Raw genomic sequence first — 24686 nt, forward strand, 5'->3', positions numbered from 1 at the left:
CAAATAATTTCCATGGTGTTTACTATTTCAAATATATGTGGCTTGAAATTAAGTGTGATATAAAACAGTAATAAAAAAGCCAAGTTTATTTTACTAAAGAGGTTAGGGGTTTAGCACACATATCTATTTAAATGTTCCATTACTTCCCCTCATTTAACCATTGGTTGTTCTAATTGCAACTCTATTTGGTTTGGTGGGAACCTTTATTAGGAAATGCAAGATCATAGCTAATATTAAGAATGTCAAAGTTGTGATATACTCTCATTGTTTATAGTTGATCACCTTTTGAGGTCGATTGTAAGGAGTTCACGATAATGATAGAAAGGTTTGGAGAGTGTTTGTTCCATTACAATAAATAATTTGCATGGTTGGTGCAAACGTGAGCAATGTAGAAGCCACAATTATACCCTATTTGGTTTTTCAAAGACTGATTTTGGAGCATACATTGACATCATAAGTTTTAGTTGAGTGATGTATATTGCTGGAAGTTTTTGTATGGGATTGTATAACCAAAACCCGTGGGGGGATGTTTGGAGCCACAATACGAATCATTTCTCTACCGTACTCAAACGAGCTTTTTTATTAAAAGAAATCGAACACACATTGTGCAATTGGTGATATGAAGGAATCTGAGGTGGGGAAGAGTGGGGCCGAGGGGGGGATCGGATTACGGCGAGAAGGGTGGCGGAGAGATGATCGGAGAGGGATATAATGATTCTAAATATTATGAAAGAAAACAAGGGGGAGAGAGAGAGAGATCGTGTTTCTCATCGCCCTAATCTAAAAGCCTAATTGGTTTGTACGAGAGGGCGGGCGACACACATGAGCGAAAGAAGAGACCGGACAAGAGTGCGTTCACACACATGGGAAGGGGGTGAAGGAGAGACTCGAGAGAGGCTTGTTTGTTTTTTGGGCGAGGTTATCAGCTGAAACCCTCTTGTTTTTTTTGCTTTTTTCTTTTGCTTTTGGCTGTCAGCTGAAAGTTCGTTGGACTTCGCATGGGAACTCAAAATAGAAGAAGAAGAAGAAGAAGAAGAAGAAGAAGAAACAAGGAATAGCGCGCATGGGCACATTCATCGTGCATCCTTTTTTCCTCATATCCCTTTTGCTTTCGATCTTCTGTACCATCGCTATTACAGAATCTCTCTCTCTCTCTCTCTCTCTCTCTCTCTCTTTCTCTCTGTGTTGCGCACACAGACACAGACACAGACAGACAGACAGACAGACAGAGAATCCATGGAGTCTGCTTCTGATCGGACTCAGATATCATTAGCTACGTCCTCCCCGCGTAACTCCTTCATGTTTCTGCTCCCTCTCATAATACTTGTCATAACACCTGCCTTCCTCTCTGCACAGCCACACACCTCATCCGCCTCCCTTCTTCCTGTTCCTGTTCCTGTTCCTGTTCTTTCCATCCATCCAAACCCTCTCTTGGCCACGGTGAGACACCATTATACATTAATCTCATTATGTATGTATGTATGTATGTATGTATGTATGCATGCATGCATGGATGTATGTATGCATGCATGTATGTATGTATGTATGTATGTATGTATGTATGTATGTATGTATGTATGTATTTATGCATGCATGCATGCATGTATGTATGCATGTTTTATACATCTATGTATGTTTTCTTTGGTTTTCATTTGTTCATGATCAATGTGCTTCTCTTTTCGAGGTTCCCCCCCCCCCAAGGAAGGAACTGATTGATTTTCCCATTTTATGTAGGCCCGCTCGATCAAACATGACGCGTTTCGAAGCCCCGAGATGTTCCCGCGAAGGGATCCCTTGAACTCATTCCAGGTGTATGTTGATGGCTTCAATATAAAAGATCAACACTATTGGAGTGTACGTCCCCATGTTAACTCACCACTCAACCTTGGTATATATGTATGTATGTATGTTACAATGTCAATTGAGTATATTATTTAATATGACGGGTTTTGGGGCTTGTGGGCTTTTTAGAAACCGTTTAACCACTTAGTGTAAGAAACATATTCTTAATGAGTTTAATGTTATGTAACCAATTAGACCTAAGACAATCTCTGTGCGATGACGTTTAGTGGCCGACTTCCTCTATATGAGTTTCAAGTGTACATTTTGTGGTTTGAAGCACCACATTATCCTTGGGAAATCCCATATATGTTAGCATTATTTTGTGGGGTTTCTCACCTCAACCCAAAATTAATTCCCAATTGGTAACATACATTATTACTCAAATAGAAATGTTTGCGTGGATGTATATGCATGTTAAATTAATAATATGAATACCAAAACCTTTTATGCTTTGTATTTAGACTTTGGTTGCCAGTCTGTTATATTTACAGGGATATGGGCTTTTGCAATGGCATTTATATGTTTGTCATTTGGAATAGCAACATCAATATGGTGGTTTTCAGAGGATAGATGTATTGGAGCTGTTTTGCATTCCCATTCCAACTTTCCATGGCGACTATATTATGTTGGCATTGTCCAATTCAGCATCATAGCTATGTGAGTACGATTGGTTCTTTGTTTTCTGTGAAATTTATGTGAATTCGGCAACATAACTATGTGAGTACCCTTGGACTGAATGCTATGTAGTTTATGCCACCTAGTTGACTATTGATAGATCAAAATGACTTCAAATGGGGTTTCCTTTTACGACAAAAGTAAGTCATTTAAAAATTGACAATTGTCTCCTGAGTTGATGATTTTGTAATATAGATTTGTGATTTTTAGGTCAACATAAAGGTGCACCATCCAAACTTACATGAGATATTGTTTAAACTTTAAATGCATTCAAGTGCCTTCAAGGTATTGCTTGTGTGGACAGGATTTTGAAATCCATATCCATATCATATCATGTGGTAGCGCTTAAGATGACATTAGCACGCTTCCCTTATTCCATTTATTGCTTTAGGGTGATATTCCTTTCAATTGTTCAAAAAACATAAAGTAAAATATAGGATCATATAACTAATGTGTGAGGTACAAATGACTTGTAAAACATCTATTTATTAATATTGCAATACTATTACATGACATTATCAATAGAAGACAAAGAAGAAGAAGCCAATAGGAATGCTTTGGAAACCACACAGGAACAAATAAATAAGATTGCATATCACAATATAATAGAAGACAAAGAAGAAGAAGCCAATAGGAATGCTTTGGAAACCACACGGGAACAAATAAATAAGATTGCATATCACAATATAAACACTTAACTTCGAAAACAAAAGTAGTTACAAAATTTCAATATTTTGTTACATGTTTGCCTAAAGGATGTATGGGTTATCTGCATTTCCCACGAAATACAATGAAAGCATTCCTTTTACTACATTTTGTTTTTTATATTACAGTACTAGTGTTGGAGTAATATATTGGGGTAGCTATGAAAGTAACAAACAAATCAAAGAGTCAACCGATGTCATTCTATCAAATGTAGATCAAGTGATAAACCAAGTTGAGCATGCTATTGATACAGTTGAAGGTGTCACCTCCCCATTGATGAGTGAAAGTCTTAACAAAACCATTAATGATGCATGTGATAAGATGAATAGCACCGCGAAGGAGTTGCAATCACATTTTAGAGATGGGAAAGCAAAATTCAATAGAAATTTCATGAATATGTATGCCTTTCCTTGGTGCTTGTCATGAGTAATCCTACATCAAATTTATTTTGGCTTGATTTATATAATTTGTTTCACTACAGGAAGATATTGTTGGCAAGCTCTGCTACAATAATACCAACAACTATCTTTATAGGGATTGGTATGTTTCTATCCAAACTAAATAGACTAGAGACGATTGATTCATCATAATCTTGCAACCATTCAAAAATTTGATGTCATGTAACAATTCGAGATTGAGTAATTGTGTAACAACTCGACATAGAGATTAGGTCATTGCTAGAAAATTTAGCTTTCAAGAATTTAACGCATACATTATCTTGGTTCAAAAAAAATGACAATGTCTTAATGGTCTAAACTTTTTTTAAGTTCTAACAAATTTTAGTTGGAGCCTTGAAATTTTGACATTTGAAAATCATGCATAGCATATCCCCACATGGTTTTAGGGTTCTTTTTGATGTGGTATTTTTCAAGCAATCAACTTTCATACTTAGATACAATTTCCATATATTTGAGATATGGCAAGTAACGATACTTAACTATCAAATCAATCAATTTTATTCATTGAGGCTAATTTAAGTGCATCTCTTAGCTATTGCAGCCTTATCATTAACTAATACATTTTTTTCCCTTTCCCGGGACATCAATAACATGATCAAAATATCTCTTTTGGGAGGTGTAAGAAACTTAGACATTTTTAAACATCGTTGAACTCTTGTATATAAAACAAAACTTCCCATTGCATTATACAATATTTCATTATAGTTTTATGTGAATCTCTCTTCTCATTTTCATAAGACAGAAGCTTTTTAAAGATACCATAAACAACTTCAAAGATAATAAATAATGATAAAACAATATTGTATGTATTTTACTGTCGAATGATCGACTAGTTTTAGAACGTTACGGTTTAGTTGTTTAATGTTACGGTTTAGTCACTGCATTTCAAGGCATATTCTAAGGACTCTAAGTGAAATAATAACAAGATTCACATCAAATTATCTTATGTAGCAAATAGTTTGGATCTATTCTTTCTTGATAGCATAATGTCATTGTTTCTATTGGCATATATATCAGAATGTTCGAATAATGTTAAAGATGCGTGAAACTTGACCATTTTAGCTTGTTTACAACCAGCTTGAATTCTTCTCAAATGAGACAACTCCATGATTTTTTTTAAAATAATGTGTCCTTGTATATAGTATGTGCACATGAATATCATCGATATGTTGTTACGGTTACTATAGAATGGAGGTAAAAGAATTCAACTTCACACCTTTTACTTAAATGTAACACTACCAACATGACAGGATATATAAATAAAATAATGATTATATGTAATATGAGTAGAATCATTGATAATCTCATAGTTTTGTCTTTTATTATCATTGGATGTCTTGATGACTTCGGTTGCAGTTGCTGTTTTGAAAGTTTGGTGCAAAATACTTAGAATGTAAGAGTTCCATATCCTCACATGCATGTTTGGAATGGTACACCATAATCATAGCGCTTTCTCTTTTAAAGACACACAGGTTAGAATAATCTAACTCTTTTCCACCTTCAACAGATGTTTTCTTACGATGGCAGTCGTCTTGTTTGTTTCATGGTTCTTAGCTGGAATATGCTTTGTGCTTTCCAAGTATATACCTTTATCTCTAACTTTTTGATGAAAAAAATTTATGTTAATTATAGTAGGATGTATACAAAAAATTGGCAAGTTCCATTTTAGTGTATAGAAGGTTATGTTATTGGCTTCACTACACACTTAATGGTTTAATGCTTAACATCTCGAGAAAAGGTAACATTGACCTTGGGGGGTATCCATAAGTTATATGAAAAAAGAAGACAAAACTAAAATAGCAATAACCTCTACAACTTAACCTTTAGAAAACTTCTCAACTAACCATCATTTGAACGTAGCTACAAAAGGTCTAGGTATTAGAGAGATTCCAATGAAAAGTAGCGATAAATAAATATAGTCAATTAGGTCAAAGAGTGGTCTATTAGATTATGGATAACAAACTTTAGTATGTTATTGTTTGATCATAGATGTAATGAATGTAGGGTGTGGAACCCTATTGTGCAACTACTTATATTTATTTGAGGCAAACGGGTATGGCTTTCCTATGAAGGTGCATTGCCCCTTCCCGTGGTAAGAGTGTACTACTAATGCATGCTCTCCCATTGTAGGGAACATAGTCGGTGGGGCATAGTCTGGTTTGGTGGAAAATCTAATATTTAGTTAACCTTAATCACGTTTTATTAGCAAAAAAGTGTGTTGTCCTCCAAGGCCATTTTGACCACAAGCCCAAAAATGTTATACCAAGTGAATTTAAGAAAGCCATGCCTTAATGTAAAGAGATTTGGTTTGTATAAGCCAAGGTGAACCAAAAACATGAAGACTATTCTATAATCAATCATGTAACATGAGATCTGCCACTTTAATGTATTACAAATATCTCTTCATATTGTGTGTAGAAGAATAAGAAGAAGTCTATTGATGTCTCTAAGATGTCAATGTTGCATTTGAGGCAAAACTAATGTAGTTGCATAACTTGTTTATGTGCTTGAGAAATGAAAATTGAAACAAATACTAAACAAGATAAAAAGAGGGAAATCAAGGTTGGTAAATTTGGCCCATGCTCCACGAGACACATGCACCTTGATTGTACAAGAGCCTTGAGTCAAGCTTTCAATGTTTCCCAAATGATGACTCTTGCCTAGTTATCGGGTAGGTGTCTCACTCAAGTCCTAGGTTATCTTTGTTGTCTCTTAAACACATAGATATTGAATACTCTTCAAAGTGATACCTTTAGGTGAACTCATTTGCCTCCCATTTACCCTATTTGGGCTTATGTAGGTTGTGGAGCTTGTGCTATATCGAAAAGTCAAGTTAAAGGTGTTGTTTATGCCATTTCAATAGGTGTCAAAGTGCTCTCTATTGTATCAACATCATCGATATAAAACACTAAATATTGACATGGCATCTACATAAAGATCCATGACATGATATTTGTAAAACTTTTGGTTCTCAGATTTATTGCACATGGTACAATGGCCCAAACTTCTCTTAAAACAAATTGTGGTGTTTGTCTGTGATATATCCTCCAATACAATACATCTTCAAATGTCATATATTGACTATATTTCCATCTCAACTATTTCAAGCTTATGTGAGAAGGTTTGTACTCATCCGATTAGCGACTTGGTTGAATGATCTAAAAAGGGAAAACATTATTTGACATATAAATGCAACGCACCTTTCAAATTCAATGCATTTCTACATGTAGTGTTCTTGCCACCTACCATACCAAATTTCCTACTCCGCCCAAAATTGACACCAATGGTGGTCCCAACAAAGCCTTTAAGCCCCTCCTAAGTATTTATACAACTAACTTATGTAACAAGGCTAGCTAAATATATATTCATAACTTTCTTAACCATCGAATTAGACACATGTTTATATGAGAAATTTGCACTCATGGCATAGTCCAAGATCTCAACAGGTGTACAACATATGCTTATTTATGTATAAGTTACAATAAACTTAATTTGCTATCTTACTGCTTTGCATTTGAAACTCTCTATTATTTCTCATGTAGCATTGCTACAGATGCATGCCAAGCTATGAGAGACTACAATGAAAATCCAGAAAGTTCAAGCTTCTCAAAACTTTTGCCTTGCTTAAATGCAATAGATGCCAACAAATCTCTAGACTTAGCAAAGTTTGCGATAAAGAACTTGCTAAGCCAAATGAATGGTGCCATTGACATAATCAATGAAAGAGAAAAAATGATGAGAGTTCTACATCCAACAGGTCCATACAACATCACGCTCAAACACTTTTGTGATCCTTTTGGGCCACCCCCTGATTATCAAGATATTCAATGTTCACCCAACTATAGCAACTTTTCAACGTTTGAAACGGTAATGTTTTTACTTAACAATCATAACATGAAAACTATCATTTTATGCCAAAGTACACTATATTTGAGGTAAGAATGGGCTAACCTAGGTTTTTATTGTTTTTATAGGATTATATACAATATCGTTGTGACGAGGATATTGTTCGACATTGTTTTGAGAAGAATACTCCCATACCTAGCACCTATTATTCTCAATTCCTCATCTCAATTTCTACATCACAAGAAGTGATAAAGAACTTCCCTTCTTTGTACGATATAATGACATGCAACTTCATCAAAGTGGCTTTCCAAAGTCTTACAACCAAGCATTGCAACAAACTCCAAACCACATTTAATACTTTATGGATTGGTTTTGCCATTGCCTCCATAGCTATGATGTCCTTGCAAATAATATGGTTTGCCATTCGGAAACACTTGGCCATTAAAAACATTGTAAAATTTGACTTTATGTGTTATTCATTTGGATTATTATAAATAAAAATTACATGATGCTCCTTTATATTGTGCACACAAGGCATGCTCTCTCACAAACCCCAAGTACACTCTTAGTTAATGTAAATAAGATTAAGATTTTTGCATAAGGAGAATAAGATTAAGATTTTAGCCTCTCACTCATGTGTGCGCGTGGATGTACTCTATCACTCTAAATTAGTCTATTAACTACTTATTTTAAAAAGCGACAATAGTGCCAAATAGAGACATCACTAATGTGGTTTGTATTGATTCCTTTTCTTCCAAGCTACCTTACATCACAAGTATTATTTATTTATTCATTTATTTCAACATTCACAAATAAGTGGTGATGCATTGTATCGTGCTATGCACGAAAAGTCTTGTTTTATATGAGATCGTCACATAAGAAAATCCATAAGAACATGGGGTACATCCATACACGTTGAATTTAAAGTCTTGGAATAAATTGTTTTGCATGTGAGCTTTGTTAGAAAGGATTTATTATATTTGGTAGATATACACGTCATAGTTACATTGGATGTAATGGGAATGAATAATGGTTCTTCTTGAAAAACAAAACATAAGACATGTGACACTCATCACACATATATGAAACAAACAACTCTACGGAGGCCTTTTAAAATCATGACTAAATATTTAGAAATTGATTTCGTCGAGACATCCCTAAGTGGAGGATAATGTTGTCCGTTTGTTTATCCTTTTCTTCTTTCTTTAAGGTAACAAGCACGCACATTGTATGCTTGTACATGTGCATGTGTTGCTATCTATTACTTACATATTACATAATATCACTCCCACATAAACGATTTAATCTCAAAGCAATTAATTGCTAAACATGATCTAACTAGTTATGTATGTTTTATGCACAAACATAATCAACCCCACATAAATGATATAAATCTCTCTCATGTTTCTTTGTATTGGATTTTGCCTTAGTGGTGACCCATCATACCGTGTTCAAATGTCAATACACAACACTATCGATAATTTTTTTGTTTGCAATTCATAATGCAATAGAATCTGATTAGACAACCATTGTATTGTAGTTTTATAGGTATTGAGTAGATTTTCATGATAATCCAAATGGCAAAGTTATGGAAAAAATTAAAAAACATGAACTACCTACATATGCATGAAAGCAACAATGGTTTTATACCAACAAGGTGGATGGCATTCAAGACAAACAAAGGCTTTTTGGTACAGTTCACAAAACATCATGAGAATCGTAAAAGGATGCTCCCTATCACTTGCTTGATATTATCTTTGTATTGATCAAGTTAAAGGAGTTTTCCAAGAAGCCTTTGTGGAAATATATGGAAAAAACAAGCATTGGATATTTCAAACATTGCTTTGAATTAATACAAGCACTGTTGTATTTTGGCACTTTCGAAGCTTAGACTTCTAAAGCTTTTAGATATGGTAAATAGTGTCCTAGCACTCAATATGAGTATAGACCAAATGCATGACTTGTTGGGCTTCATTCCAAAACATGTGTTCCAAATATAGGACCTTCTAATCTCTATATGACAATCTTACCTATTGAGCTTTGGTCGTTTAAACCAAAAGTTTCCTTGATTCTACCTCTACATTAAAAGCAATTAGAGTAGGCCAGGTAATAACAATGTATAGTGCACATATACCACACCCATCTTGACCACAACATCGTCACACTTATCATAGACAAATAAAGGTCCGTTTCAATCGGCAATGTAGGCAATTTCCTAGCTTTCAAACATTTAAGCGCTATGGCAATATGATTCTCTTTGTACCTTAGGTGGATCTACTAACTTAGTCATATTCATTCTGGTTTGTTGTTCTCAATGGTGAGACAATATCTTAAGATCCAATCTCTCCCTCGATCTTATAGGCCATTTTGGCTTCTGAAAAGATGTCAAGATACCCTTTTCCCATTTCTTTTTTCGCCTTTGCAATCAACTCATACAGGGAGGAGAGGGTGTACGAGTTCCCCGGTGGCTCTCGGATTCCAAATCGGCCGCAACATTTACCATTGTTCCCTTGATATTCTCGTCCATCATTTTCGAGAAATCCGAAAGAAGAATGACTCGTTCCACTATGCTCGTGGGCCCCTGCTCGTTTGGTCGGAGACATTCATTCCATTTTGGTCGGGCAAGGGCAAAGGGGCCAGACAACAACGATTTCTTCTTCGCGGACACTCTGGGAGGACGGCGCATTAGCTATGGTGTTGGGGATATTTTGTTTTTTTGTCCACCCCTTTCTTCTGTTCTCTTGGCAATGATTGATAAGATTTAGTGGGTAGGATGAGTGAATGATTTTGGATATTTTCTTTTCTTCTTTTTAACTTTATTTTCCTTCCATGCTGAGGAGAGGAGCATTTCAGACCACTTCTGACCCAATACAACCTCCATCAATACAGAAACAGCGCAGACTGCATCAACACACTCTGAACCATTCATTCATTGTCTCCTTTCCCATTTCTGTAAGCTCCCCTCCTTCCTTTAAATCTCTCTTCCATTTCTTTTGCTTCGAAAAAGTCAGTCCCCCCCCATCAAATCTTTGTTAAATCACAAATTTCTAAAGGAATCTATGTATTTCGGTGCAGGGGCCTTCTCATTGTGGTTGGGTTTATTTTTTCCATTGTTTGTGTGGATAGGGTGGATTAGCGGTTTTCATTCTGTCTCTTGTTTCTTCATTTTGGGGGGGGGGGGGAGAAGAAAATAGTGTCATTTACCCTTTGCTGTATTTTTCCTGGGAATAAATCGAGGTGTTAAATATTGTTTGTGTCTTTTTTTCGCGACGGAAAATGTAACATTAGGTGTGCTTTTGTTTTCTTGAGATGAAGGTGTACTCATTTTGTGTCTTCTTATTGTGAGGATGAAATTGTGCTCAATTTTGTGACGAAGAAATTGGTGTTTTGTGTTTCTTTTTTTTAAAATTTTGCGTGTGTGTTTGTGAGGAAGAAGGGGTATTCATTCTGTGAGAGCAAGAAATTGGTTCTCATTCCCATTTCGTGAAGAAGAAATTGCTGTTTATCTCTTTCGTATTGTGTTTGTGAAGAAGAACTCTGTATTCATTTTGATATATTCCTGTATTTATTTGTTAACAAGAGGTCGGGCGAAGAAATCTGGACTGAAAGTAGGTGAAATGAAGGTGCAATGTGATGTGTGTGAGAAGGCACAGGCAACAATATTGTGTTGTGCTGATGATGCAGCTCTATGTGAGCTGTGTGATGTGAAAGTTCACGCTGCGAACAAACTTGCGGAGAAACACCAACGAATACCCCTTATCTATCCCTCTCCTGATGAGGAGCTTCCCCGATGTGACATTTGCCAGGTTTGAATCTGTGCAACCGTTTTGACTTATGAACTTGGTTTCATCATATAACGTATTAATGCACGATCTTTATGCAACCGTTTTAACTCACCGAATTGGTTTCATCATGTGCTTATTAAGCTCCATACAATGTGTTGGGCAAATCTGACGAGCACATCTTCTATGGATAATGATCACTCTTTTTTACATTCAAAATGGATTGACCACAAGATATTTGGTGCCAGGTTTCATCCAATACATAGTGATCTTTGTGGTCCAACAGGGCCTATTTTGTTTCATTCAAGTAGATCCATCATAGAATATTTGGTGCCCCTTTATTGCTGTCATGATTTTAGCACGTTATTGTGTTCTGAATTATATCATCTTACAATGATAACAGAAGGAAGGGAACAAATCGGCATGGATATAAACATTGGTGTGTTTGCGCTCTTCTTATTCTCACTCCTGTAGTTAAAAGGTAGCATGTCATGGTATCGAAATGGCTCATGCAACTATAGCTAATGAACATGATAATATAGGTGTTATTAGCAGAGTAGATTGTGATTCCCTGAGGAGTCCAGAAAGAAAGAATTCTGAGTAACATCTCAAAGTGACCATAGTAGCCTATGAGACCAAACTGTTTATGTTAACTCATCAACATGAGTAAGCAAAAGATAAATTTCTTTTAGTAGTAGCTTCCAAAAACTAAACAGCTAATCATGGTGGTTTTGGGGAATGGTTGTTATATGAAAACTGTAACCCATTGAATATTTACATCCCAATACATTTTGGGAATCAGTGTTAGGTTGTCTTATTGTTAAAATTAATAGTTTGGGCTACTTGTACTTGTGGCAGCCTCAAAGCAGGCAGAAAACCCACGAAAGAATGTTGATGTCCAGGATTCGTTATAGGCTGTATCAGGTTATCATTTGGGTTCTTTGCTGCTTCACATATGTCTTCTAAGAAATATGCTTTGTTTTTCACCAGGAGAAGAGTGGGCACTTCTTCTGTTTGGAAGACCGAGCTCTACTCTGTCAGAGCTGTGATTTCTCGATCCATTCTGGAAATGCTTTAGCAGCAAAGCACAAACGTTTCCTACTATCTGGGATTCGGGTACCCCTCCACGTCATCACCACAGAAAGCATCAAAGGACCATGTAGTGAATCCAAGCAAACTTCACCCACTATAACGCAAAGCCAATCTTCTTCCCCAAGAGTTGTGAATTCGACACCCAAACCATCCAAAATGCCTGTTCAAGCTCCAAATATGAAAAGTTCAGGGTTTAAAACATCCAACCCCCATCAACATTCTCCTTCTCATTGCAAAAGGGCAGCAGGAATTGATGGAGAAGATCATGATTTTCCGTCTTGTGTAGCTCAACCACCTTTGAAGAAATCTAATAATAATATGGGTTCTTTCCCGCCTAATATTGTACCCTTTTCACCTTCACCGACCACTTCATCTCCTGGAAACCAACAGCTTTATTTCAACGCAGAACACTCGCAAACAGATTGGGATATATTGGATATGATAGATATGCAGTATAATGGCATGAATCCAAGTGGGGCATCAAGAGGTGGTGGTTTCGTGAGGAGAAATAGTGCTTCAGAATATATGAATGAGACTATGCCAGGATGGAAAGTAGATGAACTACTTAGCTTCCCTGATATGGCAACAACTCGTGGTACTGCCGAACGTGGGTCTTCAAAGGTATAGGATGTTTTGTCTTTGGCAACATTTGAACTTCTCATTTTTGCATTGACTTTTTGTGCCAAATGATATGCCAGAAACCTGGAAGCTTCAAATGTCAAGTTATGTATAACCATCGTAAAAAACTTGAATAAAGAACATCGTAAACTAGCTCATTTGGGAGGATAAAGCCATGTATTGCCCCATTCTTTTTCTTTCGTGTGTTTTATTTTCTGGAGGGGCGATTTTGGGAAAACCTGATTTGATACACTGAACTCAATTCATTTTTTGATTTGTTTTGAGCTGATTATTGTTTCCTTTTTTGGAATATTATGATAATAAGGTTTCATTGGTAATGACTCACAACATTTGAACTCTTCATTTCTTGCTGTTTTTATTCCAATAACTTTATGAAAAGAAACTTGGGTTTTTTAAGAACTTTGTGATTTCATTGAGAAATGCTCTAAAGCTGTATTTTTTTCTGCTCATTATTAATTAAGAGCGATCAATTTTAGGATTCAGCACGTTCAAATGCTAATTTTTTGAGTAAAAAATGTTAGTCTTTCAGTTTTCTCTGAATTATGCTGCTCAAAGTTTTTTGGGTTATTGTTGTTCTTTTGTTTCTCGATATAAAAGACTCTACAAAGTTCAAAGGGTGTTTTCCTTGTGTTCATGTAGGCTGACACGTCAACAAGTTCTGGAGATATAGATTGGCATATAGAATGCAATGCTTTTGAAGATTTGATGGTGGAAGAGATGGTTGCCGAGGTGCCACTAGTACCATCCCCTCCGACAACCTCGGGTCTTCCAAAATCAACTAAACAGTGGAAGTCATTTAAACAATCAGATTTAGTCTTCGCTCAAGGATTTGATAGCCCTCTTGTTGTTCCTGACATTGGCAGCGTATTTTCTCCACCAGCTTCTCCTAATTCCCCTCCTGAAAGGCTGAAACATCAATAAGAAAGATATGCTTTGGTATCTATGAATTGACACTTAGCACAAATCTGTCTTATGCACTACAATAAAATGATCACCTTGGTGTCTGCTCGAGATGATCATGGTACGAGCACAGTTGATTGTGGATGTGATAGAAAGTGTGAAATCATCAAAAAACGTGATCTGTATGACTGAAAAGTGGGTATTTACTAACTACAGCAACAGTGATGACACTCCGTGGTAAAGAATTAGTTATATATTATAAGGTTATGTAGGTACATTTCAGGAGCTAGCTTTGGCCCCTTATCAATCATCTTTTTAGAGGAGTTGACAACATATACATGTTAACAACATATACTAGAAAGAAGAGAATATCTACAAGCTTTTTTAGCATATTGTATTATACAACATGGAGTCCAGTTGTAACAAAAACCAGATGATCAACTTTTAAAAAAGTGATTGTATCCAATGCTTTATCTTTATGAAGAGATCCCAAATTTCAATCATGGATTTATAACATGATGGAAACGGTTCAATATTTGATAAGAATTCTTAGCATGATGTATTCAACAAGAAACCAGTCATAATGAAGCCTTTCCAGTCAATTTAAAACAAATGATTATTTGCGTTTATGAAGGCCAATCGAAACACTGTATGTTTTTAACGAAAATTACTTTGATCGTTACACTGATAGTATGCATCATTCTGGAGACTGTTTGTTGTTTATTGTGAAAATGACTCAATTCCCTGTATGTCTGCTTGTGATTCAATGGGGCCATCTATCAATGTGTTGTATGAAACCATTATGGAGACTGTTTATTGTTTGTGGTTAAAATGACTCAATTCTACGCACGTATGCTTGTGATTTGATGGGGCTATCAGTCAATGTTCTGTGTGAAAGTTGCACAAAATTGATTAGGAATGGCTTGATCTTCGTGCTGGTTGTTTCCTGACTTGCGCTATGAGACATTAAAACCTAGGTTTCAGTATCCTCACCATTAACCAAACTAATGGTTGTGAATGCCTCCATGGAATAGAAAGAGTGAGCATGTTAGCCATCAGTTGGATGAATACTTAAAACATACTATTGACTTTTTTGGTCGGTGTCTTGTGTGAAGATGTCGTCGGAAGCAACCAAGTGGAACGTGATGAAAATATGAGATTTACACAAAAGGAAACAAGGAGAAATAGAAAAGTCTAAAACGTGGACGGCAGGATTCGAACCTGCGCGGGCGAACCCACATGATTTCTAGTCATGCCCGATAACCACTCCGGCACGTCCACCTTATATTGAAGAACTCAATACATATTCTATTTATTGTAGATAGAGAACTTAGTAACAAACATGATCAATACTGAGAAAACATAGAAAATTCCTCTTGGCATTGTCCTGCCACCAGTTGAGACACTCGGAAACATAATTTTCCACATTTACTCCGTATACAAAAGGTACTTGAGATCCGAAAGATAATGCCAACTTTTATTATTATTCCAAGGTTGTTTCACATTTTGGCCCATGGGTATACTTGATATTACTCTATATACGAATGGTATTTAGGGTCCTAAAGATAGGGCGCCAAATGTCTTTCATTCGAAGGTCGTTTCACATTATATTAATATTACGAGAATATTAATCACGTTCCAAAATTTTATAATGGAAAACTTTTCTTTTGCTACCACGGATAACGTTTCACACACAATAATAGGAAATGTCAATATCTCCTTGATGTGTATTTATGAAATTATGTCTCTATGTTTTTCCAAAAGAAGAATATACTCCATTAGTTAAAATGACATACAATACACAACTTTAGACATTACCTACTTCCATATGGACTACATCACTTATTTATCTTACACTAAATAGCCCACATGTTTGTTCTCTATGTTTTCTTTCTTTGCTTTAGAAATGGATGTCTCATCTATCTACCCACGATATTTTTCTATGAAAGGGCAATCAATGCCTAAGCACGAAAATGTAGGACTTAAGGTCAAGAAAAAAACTTCTTCAAGATAATGTGAATTGCAAGAGTTTTGATTGGGTTAAAACAAATATTTACATTCTTTTGTCATTATGTTGGAAATCCAAAATTGATGAGAAGTTGGAAATTTTATGTTTAAAGTGCATCCATTAGAGACTTTGTTATTGATGTTGAAAGTTTATCCACATACCATTATTTATAGTGAACAATTTCACCTATTTTCTTAGATCCATTATGTGCAAACCATTATGATACCTCAATTCTATTCTTTAATGTGATTTGGCATATATCTTACAAAGGTTGGTGATAAAATTACTCACGTTGTGATTAGTGGAAAAGAGCATTGTAAAGACATTTTTTAGGACAGAGACGTTCAGGAGCTTGAACTGAAGTAAAAAGCTTTGAGATTATTGCGTGGAATGTAACATGAGGCCCAAAACTTTGGATTTGAAACCACGACCTATAGCAAACTTTGTTTATAGTTATGCTCTCTAATGAATGTTTACACGACATATGCTCCAAAATATTTCTTTGCCAAGCCTCATGGGTTGGTCTCAACTCCTAGCTCCTTTGCCCTCCAATCCCGACTAGGCTAATATAATTGTGTCTTGACTTCTCATCATTATTCCTTATTTACCCAAACATTTCTACAGGTGATCTTTCCAAAAACTCAATAAAGGCAAGGAGAACTCAAGGTCAAAGTGATGGTGCCAAGTTAGTGCAATTTTTCAGGTACAACACGAAAATCGGGAGGCAAATTATACTAAAACAAGAACACACAGATATTGCAGCTCGTAAATTTTGGATACAATAGGGCATTAGTGAAAGGAGATTAGCTAAATTCTGGAAAATGATATGGCACGACAATGGTGACCGTTAGATAAGGATGTGCTTATGACTTATTGTGCATAGAGCCTTGTTAGTAGGGGTGTGGGCGAAAAGCCCCAATGTAAACCCTAGATGTAGTGCATGTGGACAACTAGAAAGCATTTCTCATTGTCTCTGGGAATGTCATGAGGCTACGGCTGTATGGTGAAGGGCATTACGATTGCTTTGCCATGCCTCTAGCTCATTTACCCTCAATTGGGGACATGCTTGTTGTAATTGTCTTGATGATGACGTAGAGAAATTTGACAACACATGTACAACTATGTACAAAGGGGAGAATGGAACTACTTGATTGATCACTGGTAACAGTGCACCTACAAGTAATGCCCAAAAGCAGAAAATTGGAGATCTATGGATGTTGCTAGCACCCATCATCATATGGAACATTTGGACTGCAAGATGTAACAGGGTATTTTAAGCAAACAAACGGCCTCCAACAGAGTCTATTAAGCTAATATGGCACACATTAATAACTACATTGAGGGCCCAATATGAGCGGATTGATGGAACAAATGATGCTTCAGAATTAATGAGGCTGAATTTCAAAAAACGATGGTGTACTACACCGATGGCTGCAGAATTTGGAGTGGATATACGATGGCAGTACGTAGTACCGAGATGGTTGTTCCCCCCTCCCATTAGATGATAGTGGGGCGTGAATGACATGAGAAACATGGAGAACAAACATGTGGGCTATTTAGTGTAAGATAAATAAGTGATGTAGCCCATATGGAAGTAGGTAATGTCTAAAGTTGTGTATTGTATGTCATTTTAACTAATGGAGTATATTCTTCTTTGGAAAAAAGAAAAAAGAAACTCAATAAAGGCTTTAAACTATGCTGACAATAAGATCCTTCTTTTTTCCTCACAATTCCTTCCATACCTCAATGTGACCTTGAAGTACAATTGGTATCAATATATTTTCCCACATCTCAACTAGATCCTTGTAAACAACATCACACGAATTTTCAAAGGGATATGTTGGACACTAGGAATGATGCATTTTACATTGTTATTTACCACAAAATAATTGTAGAGAGAAAGAAATTTTATTATTGTCCTTGGAGGTCAACGATGAGCTATGGAACCAAAGTGAAACCATTTCACATAGCGGGTGGAATTGGGAAGTGATTCTCAATGTTAAAGAATTTTACTAACAAATTGTAATTTAGAGAGCACATCATGGTTGAGTGAGGAATTTGGGTAGATATATTTTAGGTTTGATAATGTTTTGAAAGTGAGAGGCTTAGTTATATGGAATCAACGATGCAAACGGCAAATAATGATATGAGCTCTCATTGGTATGATTGCTAATGGGGTTTGCTCATTTTGAGAAGAAGAGTATTTCTTAGTTTGGTGCAAAATTTTATCCTTATTGTCAATTGAGCATCTTCATAGCCACACATGGAGCTAGTCACTCTCTACGTACAATTCATGCAATAATTTTATCACACGAAAACTATCATCCAATTGTTTAAATTGTCTATATCCCTATCTTTATGTAAGCATTCCAAATTCCAATTGTGCAACCGATCCAAGCATGGTTTCCCTTCTTGGCCATTCAAGCTTGATACGTTGACGCTGTCTTGCCTTCCCAAAGTGGTCAATTTCTTACGCCTTTAGTATATAGTGAAGAAGGAATCCATGCATACTACCAAAGCACAATACCATATTCATCCTTGCATTTGATTGCTTATATTGGTTTTCACAATGCATAAGTGCATAAGATTTGAGTTTGTATAACTCTTGATTGATTCCCCTTCTCTCTGTGTTTGTCCAGAATTTGCCACATATGTGTGTTATGTTTTTGCAACATCTATTTTCATCCGGTACTTTTGGGCTTGTTGGCATTCCTTATCAACCCATTTCTTCTTTGATGAACATTTATTGATGCCATGGAAGACCTCTCGTTCATACCAAAACATATTCCTTTGTCCATGGCAAATGACTTCCTTGAAAGCTTCATATTTGTATTGTATTGTTGAATAATTTTGAAGCTTTGTCTTTTGTACCATCTCCTCAACCACCTTAGCGTTATATGTACTCTCTAAACGTTTATCTACAAATATGGTTGTTTTGCATCATGGTCAAATTGTACATACTTGAGTCCTTCAAGATGAATCATCATAAACCCTCACATTCCAATTCCAATCAATGGACCAAGAAAAAATTTGTGTACCAATCTAAGACACCTTCCTAGAATACATTCAACCAATCATATAATTCCCATTGTGTATTCTACATATGGAAACATCAACATCACTCCATAAAGTTACATAATTTGCGATGAGGCATTTTGGCCACAATTACACATTTAAAAGTGGATTCCCAAAATTTTCATTTGATTGTGTTTAATCCCTAAAAGTTGGACCATACATGTGTATGTCCTCTCACATCCGACATATAGGTGGTGTGAAATATTGGCATGTGCCATGTTGCAAAGCTCTCTTACATGCATTCATGTCACAAAAGATAATAGTTGTTTTCCTGATTTGGCTTTGAAGTAAACAAGAGCAATCTTCTAGACTATCTAATCAAGCATAAAAGTCAACATCATGATCACAAATGTTGCATTCAAATACAAAGAAGGAATATCATCGGTGCCATTATTTTGACAATAGAAACATATTCTTTCAATGCCCTTAATCAAACATGGCGTCCCTCCTTCTAAACTTCATGGTTTGGATTTTTAATCCATATCGAAGTTTGTACAACGCTCCTTGTACATCGCCTCCCTCCTTAACTTTGTGGTTTGGATTTTTACCCAAACCTAAAATTCATTTAGCTAGCAAGTGACACTCCCAAGTATAATACATTATTCATTGGTCGTCCCCTGTATGCCAATCTCCACATTCCATGGGGAGTTGGTTGGTATAACTTTTGTGTGCCTACTTGTTCTCGAGGCCTTGCTCCTCAAGTATCTTTACATCTTTTAGTAGATCTTTAACCTTTCTTTTTATTCCTCATTTGCTCTTCTTGAAGAGCTTTTTATTCATCTAAGATTACAATCTTGGCACACAAACCATTGTGTAGCTTTGAGGTAAATCTTGTTATTGTTTAGATTGATCTAATTATTGCGTACAACATATATTTGTCTGGCATGAAGGTAACATGAGAGAGGGAGAGGAGCTTGGTGCCAAATTAGATTTCGATCCATATTTATTATTTAGGTTTCCCTTTGAACTATCCCACTATGTTTCTCATGATATTGACAAGCATGCTTATGCATTACTTTTTCAATCTATCTTGGTGCACATGCTCTTTGTGGTTTTCACCTAATGGTGAGGTTTCACCCATCCACCTAATGTGTTACTTAAAAGTGTTTGTGCGTGTGAGCGTGCACACACATAAACACACACATTTCTGTAGATGTGCTTTCACAAAACACCCACACAATTCATTCACATTATATTAGTGTTTTTTGAATGAGATGTAAACATTTAGAATCTCCCTACCATGTGAAAAGGAAGCGCCCATTTTCTTTTCAATAGAACTGTTGTCAAAGATGGACACTATTTTGGATGTATTACCTATATTGAATAAAGTGAGGGTTATTGACTTTCATTTTTAATGTTTTGAGTACAAGCATCCAATCACCGCGTAAAATACTATATTTATGTGTATCACCTTAATGCACTTGATCTAAAGGCTTGATTTGTTTCCTTGATCTTAAAGAAATTTAGTTTATGAGATCCACAATTAAGATATTATGTTTATTCGAGGCAAAGAATGATTGTGTTTGAATTTCTCATAGAGTGGGGAGTTGTAGAAGCTCATCAACACTCTATTGAAGTTCATGTCTGCCACTTGGTGAATGTGGTATCAATTGAACATTGACCTTTGAGTCAAAAAGTTTAGAATGAAAATTTGATAAATGAACGACAAATTGATAACTAATGTAGTTAGAACCGAGACATTGGATGAATAGGCACAAGCTTGGGAAATTACAAGAAGTCTCTTCTTTCATCTTTATCATATTCTTTCAATAGTCTTGGAAGCCTAATATCCAAATCACAATAATTGTGTGAATAGTAATGATATCGATAATGTGCTATGTCAAATAGCTTCAATGAGATCGAGACAAATTTCATATATGGGACAATATAGTAAGTTGAATGCAAAAGTGAGATTTCTCATTAGTGTAGCCTAATTGATTAATTACGATGTTGATGAACCGTTGATGAACCAAACGTATGGGGACACCTATCCACCAAGGGGTTAAACGACCAATCCAACATCTTGTTGTTAGCATGCATCTAGTGCATGGACATTCACCTTTGCATTCCATTGCTTGCTAACACCAACATGTTGGGTACATAACAATGTACCAATGGGGGGCTAAGTTGCTACAAAAACTCAATCGATGTCCACAATCAAGATTGCAACACATGGTGATGATTGGGCAACATCACGCCTTATGGGATCATCTAAGGCATATGACTAAATTCTAATGCTTCATTGTTTATATGATAATCCTTAAAACCCTTAGCTTTCACATAAGTATTTTTGCACGACATTGCTTCATATCATGATATGTTATGGAGCAAATGTCACAACTCTTCCCAAAACTAGCTCATGTATTGTCAATATTTAATAAGTTAGCATTCACATGTGATAAATCTTATGAAATTTATGATTTCAATGTGAAAATATGAGCTGACATGGGGTGATAAAAATGAAACTCTAGTTAAAATCCTTAACTTAAGTAACATGTGGGATAGAGAATGGTTTCAAGAACCTCATTACAATGCAAAGATTTTGTAAGCAATAATAATCACTTATGTGCATGCTAATCCAAAACTTTGAATGCTTATAGAATAACGAAATGATTTGTTTATGACTACAGTCATACTATATATTTTGAATAACCCCAAAGTCTTTGATTGGGTGGGTGGTTGTTGTGTGTTATTGACAATTGTAACGATTCCTTGGTAATTGACTCAAAAGTTCTTTTATTTCGTGAGAGTCCCTGCATTATTTAATCATTTGAATTGAAATTGGCAAAGGTCAAACATAGGACAAGACCCTTATTATTTCCAACTTTAGTGTATAAAATAGATGTATGCTACATTTTAATAGTGTATAAACAATTTACCATTTAAGTGTGTTGTAGTACGTGCTTTCAATACTTTGCCCTACTTTACATATCTACTCAATGCTCGAGAAATATTCTTGTTAGACTGCCACACGTACTAAATCGATGATGATTCTTGTTAGCATTCCAAGGCTTTCAATTGGCAAGTAAGGAACCCAACTATTCTAGTAAAAAAAGGTCGCAACTTATGACAAGTCTTATTTCTTGGGTTGGACTGTTTCAAAGTTTTAGTTCGTCAAATACACCAATGTGAAAAGGTAGAGGGATGAAGCATTGTATTGAAAAATTGAAATATGGACTTTTATGAGAATGGTAGAATACGAAGTGGTTTCTATGAGATGATGAGGTGACCATATGAGGGGTTAGAAAGGGTAACCATTTTGACACCTAGGAATTTGGAAAATTTGGGGATTAGCTTTGGAAACACTCAATGGAAGGGTACAACCATGACAAAGAATGGACAATGCAAGGGGGTTCGTTCGAATAGTGAGCTTCTAAACACCTCAAAATTTGAAAACTTGGGGTTGAACGTTTGGCAATGCTCACAATACGGTAACCTATAATATAAAATGACTAGTGCAATATGATGTTAAGATCACCGAAAGAGCATATGAGATTCACCTCCCAATGACCGACTTTTCACAACATACCCAGTGACATTGGCAATATTCAATTGGTGGCATTCACACTGAGTTACTGGTTATATTAGCTATAGTGGTATTCACAACGAGTTGTGCCAACATGTTGTCGGTAGATAAGTAGTCTTAAGGCATTTGTCATGACATGCATTTTGATGATAATATTTTGATGAAATGATGTCCCGACCACGAGAACCCCGATGAACAAGGTTGGAGAGTACCAATAGTCCAAACATGGTAGAGCTTGAACCCCCCTCTCATTTATTGCTATAACATTAGAGAGTACCAATAGTCCAACAAAGGGCATTTTAGAAACCATGGTCTTGATTTAGGTTTGAAAATGCCCAGCCATAACATTGACTACTCCGCCCCTCATTTCTTTCTATAAATTATCTTATCATTTCAAGTTTCAACCCACACAAGCTAAGTAGTTTATCACTATCATCAATATGTTTGCCAAAATCACTAATCATCCCTCTAATTACTCCCTAATCCTCCTCCTTATTTGTGCTCACTTATGCCCTACGCCTAACCATGCTCTGACTCCTCTCATTCTTCTCAATGATCATGATCCACACAGCTCAGACTCTCTCATAGTGAATCAGGCTCGTCATCATAATGAGAACGTACTTGATGCAATTAACAGTGGCATTAAGATAGATCCTCGTGCACCCAACAAATTGTTAACATCTATTGATGAGAATTTCCATGGCATAATGAGAATCTCCATGAAGCACAGGGATACCCACCCTCTACACAAGAACCAAACCAAGCCACAATCCTTGCATCGGGCGATCCGGAGGGACTCGGCACGAATTCGTGGGCGACACCTTTTTCGTATGGGCATGGAGTCTTTGGCGGGATCGGCATCAACCGAAATGACGATGAAACCAAGGGCATCATTGGTGACAAAGACCACATCATTATTGACAACAACAACAACATCACGGTCGGCATCATCATCGGAGGTGACTACGATCCAGAGTAGTGTGGAGTCAGGTGAGAGCCTTGGGTCGGGCGAGTATTTCATGGATGTGTATGTGGGCACCCCTCCTAGGCACTTCTCTCTCATCATTGACACCGGAAGTGACCTCATTTGGACCCAATGTGACCCTTGTAAGAGCTGTTACTCACAACAAGGTCCAATCTTTAGTCCCAACACTTCATCCTCCTACAAGCTCTTGACTTGCTCCCATCCAAAGTGTAAGCTTGTCAATCACAAGGATGATAACTACAATGAAAATATAACTTGCAAGCATAATAGGTCTACTGATGCATGCAAGTATATATATACCTATGGAGATAAGTCCAATTCGACCGGGGATCTAGCCCTCGAAACCGTTACCCTTAGCCTTACTAATGGGGAACCGGTTAGTTTGGATGACATTGTCTTTGGGTGTGGACACTCTAATGAAGGTTTGTTTCTAGGGGCAGGAGGCCTACTAGGACTTGGTAAAGGCCCCCTTTCTTTCCCTTCGCAAATGCGTAAACAACTTGGCCATCACAAATTCTCTTATTGTTTGGTTGATCGGAACAACAATCTTAGCATCAATAGCACCTTGACCTTCGGAGATGACATTTCCCTTGCTTACCACCCTCATGTCCAATATACCAAGTTCCTCACAAATACATCCATGGACACATTCTACTATTTGGGTATAAAGAATGTGTTAGTAGGTGGAGAGGATGTGGAGGTTCCGTTAGAGACTTGGGTCCTTGAGAACTCCCAAGGAAAGTATGGCACTATAATTGACTCTGGAACAACATTAACCTACTTTGTGAAAGATGCTTTTGAGAGGATCGTCCTTGCCTTTGATTCTCAAATCTTGTACCCTAAGGTAGAATCTCCTATTCTCAACTATTGTTATAATGTGAGTGGCCATACCATTGTTGAACTGCCTGCCTTCTCGATTGTCTTTGTTGACGGGGCTATTTTCACTCCCCCGTTAGAAAATTACTTCATTGAGATAGACTCAAATCCAATGCCTATTCTTTGCCTTGCAATGCTTGAAGCCCCCTCTTCAAGTCCTTCTATCTTGGGAAACTATCTCCAACAAAACACCCATTTTCTCTATGATCTTGACAATGACAAACTAGGATTCGTGCCTATGAAATGTGATTCTGTTTGAAAACTAGTGATGATCCAT

The 24686-nt window shown here is 36.4% G+C and overlaps 3 protein-coding genes and 1 non-coding gene across 5 annotated transcripts; 3 read left to right on the forward strand and 1 right to left on the reverse strand.

The window, feature by feature from the left end:
- Window positions 1-1744: 1744 nt before the first annotated feature.
- Window positions 1745-8035, forward strand: LOC147862543 (uncharacterized). 2 transcript variants are annotated; one of them, XM_087321466.1, is made up of 4 exons: window positions 1745-1854; window positions 2318-2499; window positions 3704-3762; window positions 5188-5880. In XM_087321466.1, exons 1-4 carry the CDS (start codon window positions 1774-1776, stop codon window positions 5232-5234), a joined length of 369 nt encoding a protein of 122 aa, XP_087177592.1. In that variant the 5' UTR covers window positions 1745-1773; the 3' UTR covers window positions 5235-5880. The 2 variants fall into 2 exon arrangements, with proteins under 2 accessions (XP_087177592.1, XP_087177591.1); XM_087321465.1 differs by lacking the exons at window positions 1745-1854; window positions 2318-2499; window positions 3704-3762 and adding exons at window positions 4797-5073; window positions 7223-7547; window positions 7655-8035 and having other exon boundaries at window positions 5188-5259.
- Window positions 8036-11143: 3108 nt separating this feature from the next.
- Window positions 11144-14442, forward strand: LOC147862544 (B-box zinc finger protein 20-like). Its single transcript, XM_087320686.1, has 3 exons — window positions 11144-11332; window positions 12299-13021; window positions 13679-14442. The coding sequence occupies exons 1-3, from the start codon at window positions 11144-11146 to the stop codon at window positions 13958-13960; spliced, it is 1194 nt and encodes a 397-aa protein (XP_087176812.1). The 3' UTR covers window positions 13961-14442.
- A 697-nt stretch (window positions 14443-15139) lies between these two features.
- TRNAS-AGA (transfer RNA serine (anticodon AGA)) lies at window positions 15140-15220 on the reverse strand. Its single transcript has one exon. It is a non-coding gene; the product is annotated as a tRNA-Ser (tRNA).
- A 7755-nt stretch (window positions 15221-22975) lies between these two features.
- On the forward strand, window positions 22976-24671 carry LOC147862546 (aspartic proteinase nepenthesin-2-like). Its single transcript, XM_087320685.1, has one exon. The coding sequence runs from the start codon at window positions 22989-22991 to the stop codon at window positions 24666-24668; it is 1680 nt and encodes a 559-aa protein (XP_087176811.1). The 5' UTR covers window positions 22976-22988; the 3' UTR covers window positions 24669-24671.
- Window positions 24672-24686: the final 15 nt, after the last annotated feature.

Source organism: Azolla caroliniana, unplaced genomic scaffold (assembly GCF_043228905.1).
Source record: "Azolla caroliniana isolate FFs.n. ecotype wild unplaced genomic scaffold, voAzoCaro1.0.p SCAF_6, whole genome shotgun sequence".
Taxonomy (NCBI): domain Eukaryota; kingdom Viridiplantae; phylum Streptophyta; class Polypodiopsida; order Salviniales; family Salviniaceae; genus Azolla; species Azolla caroliniana.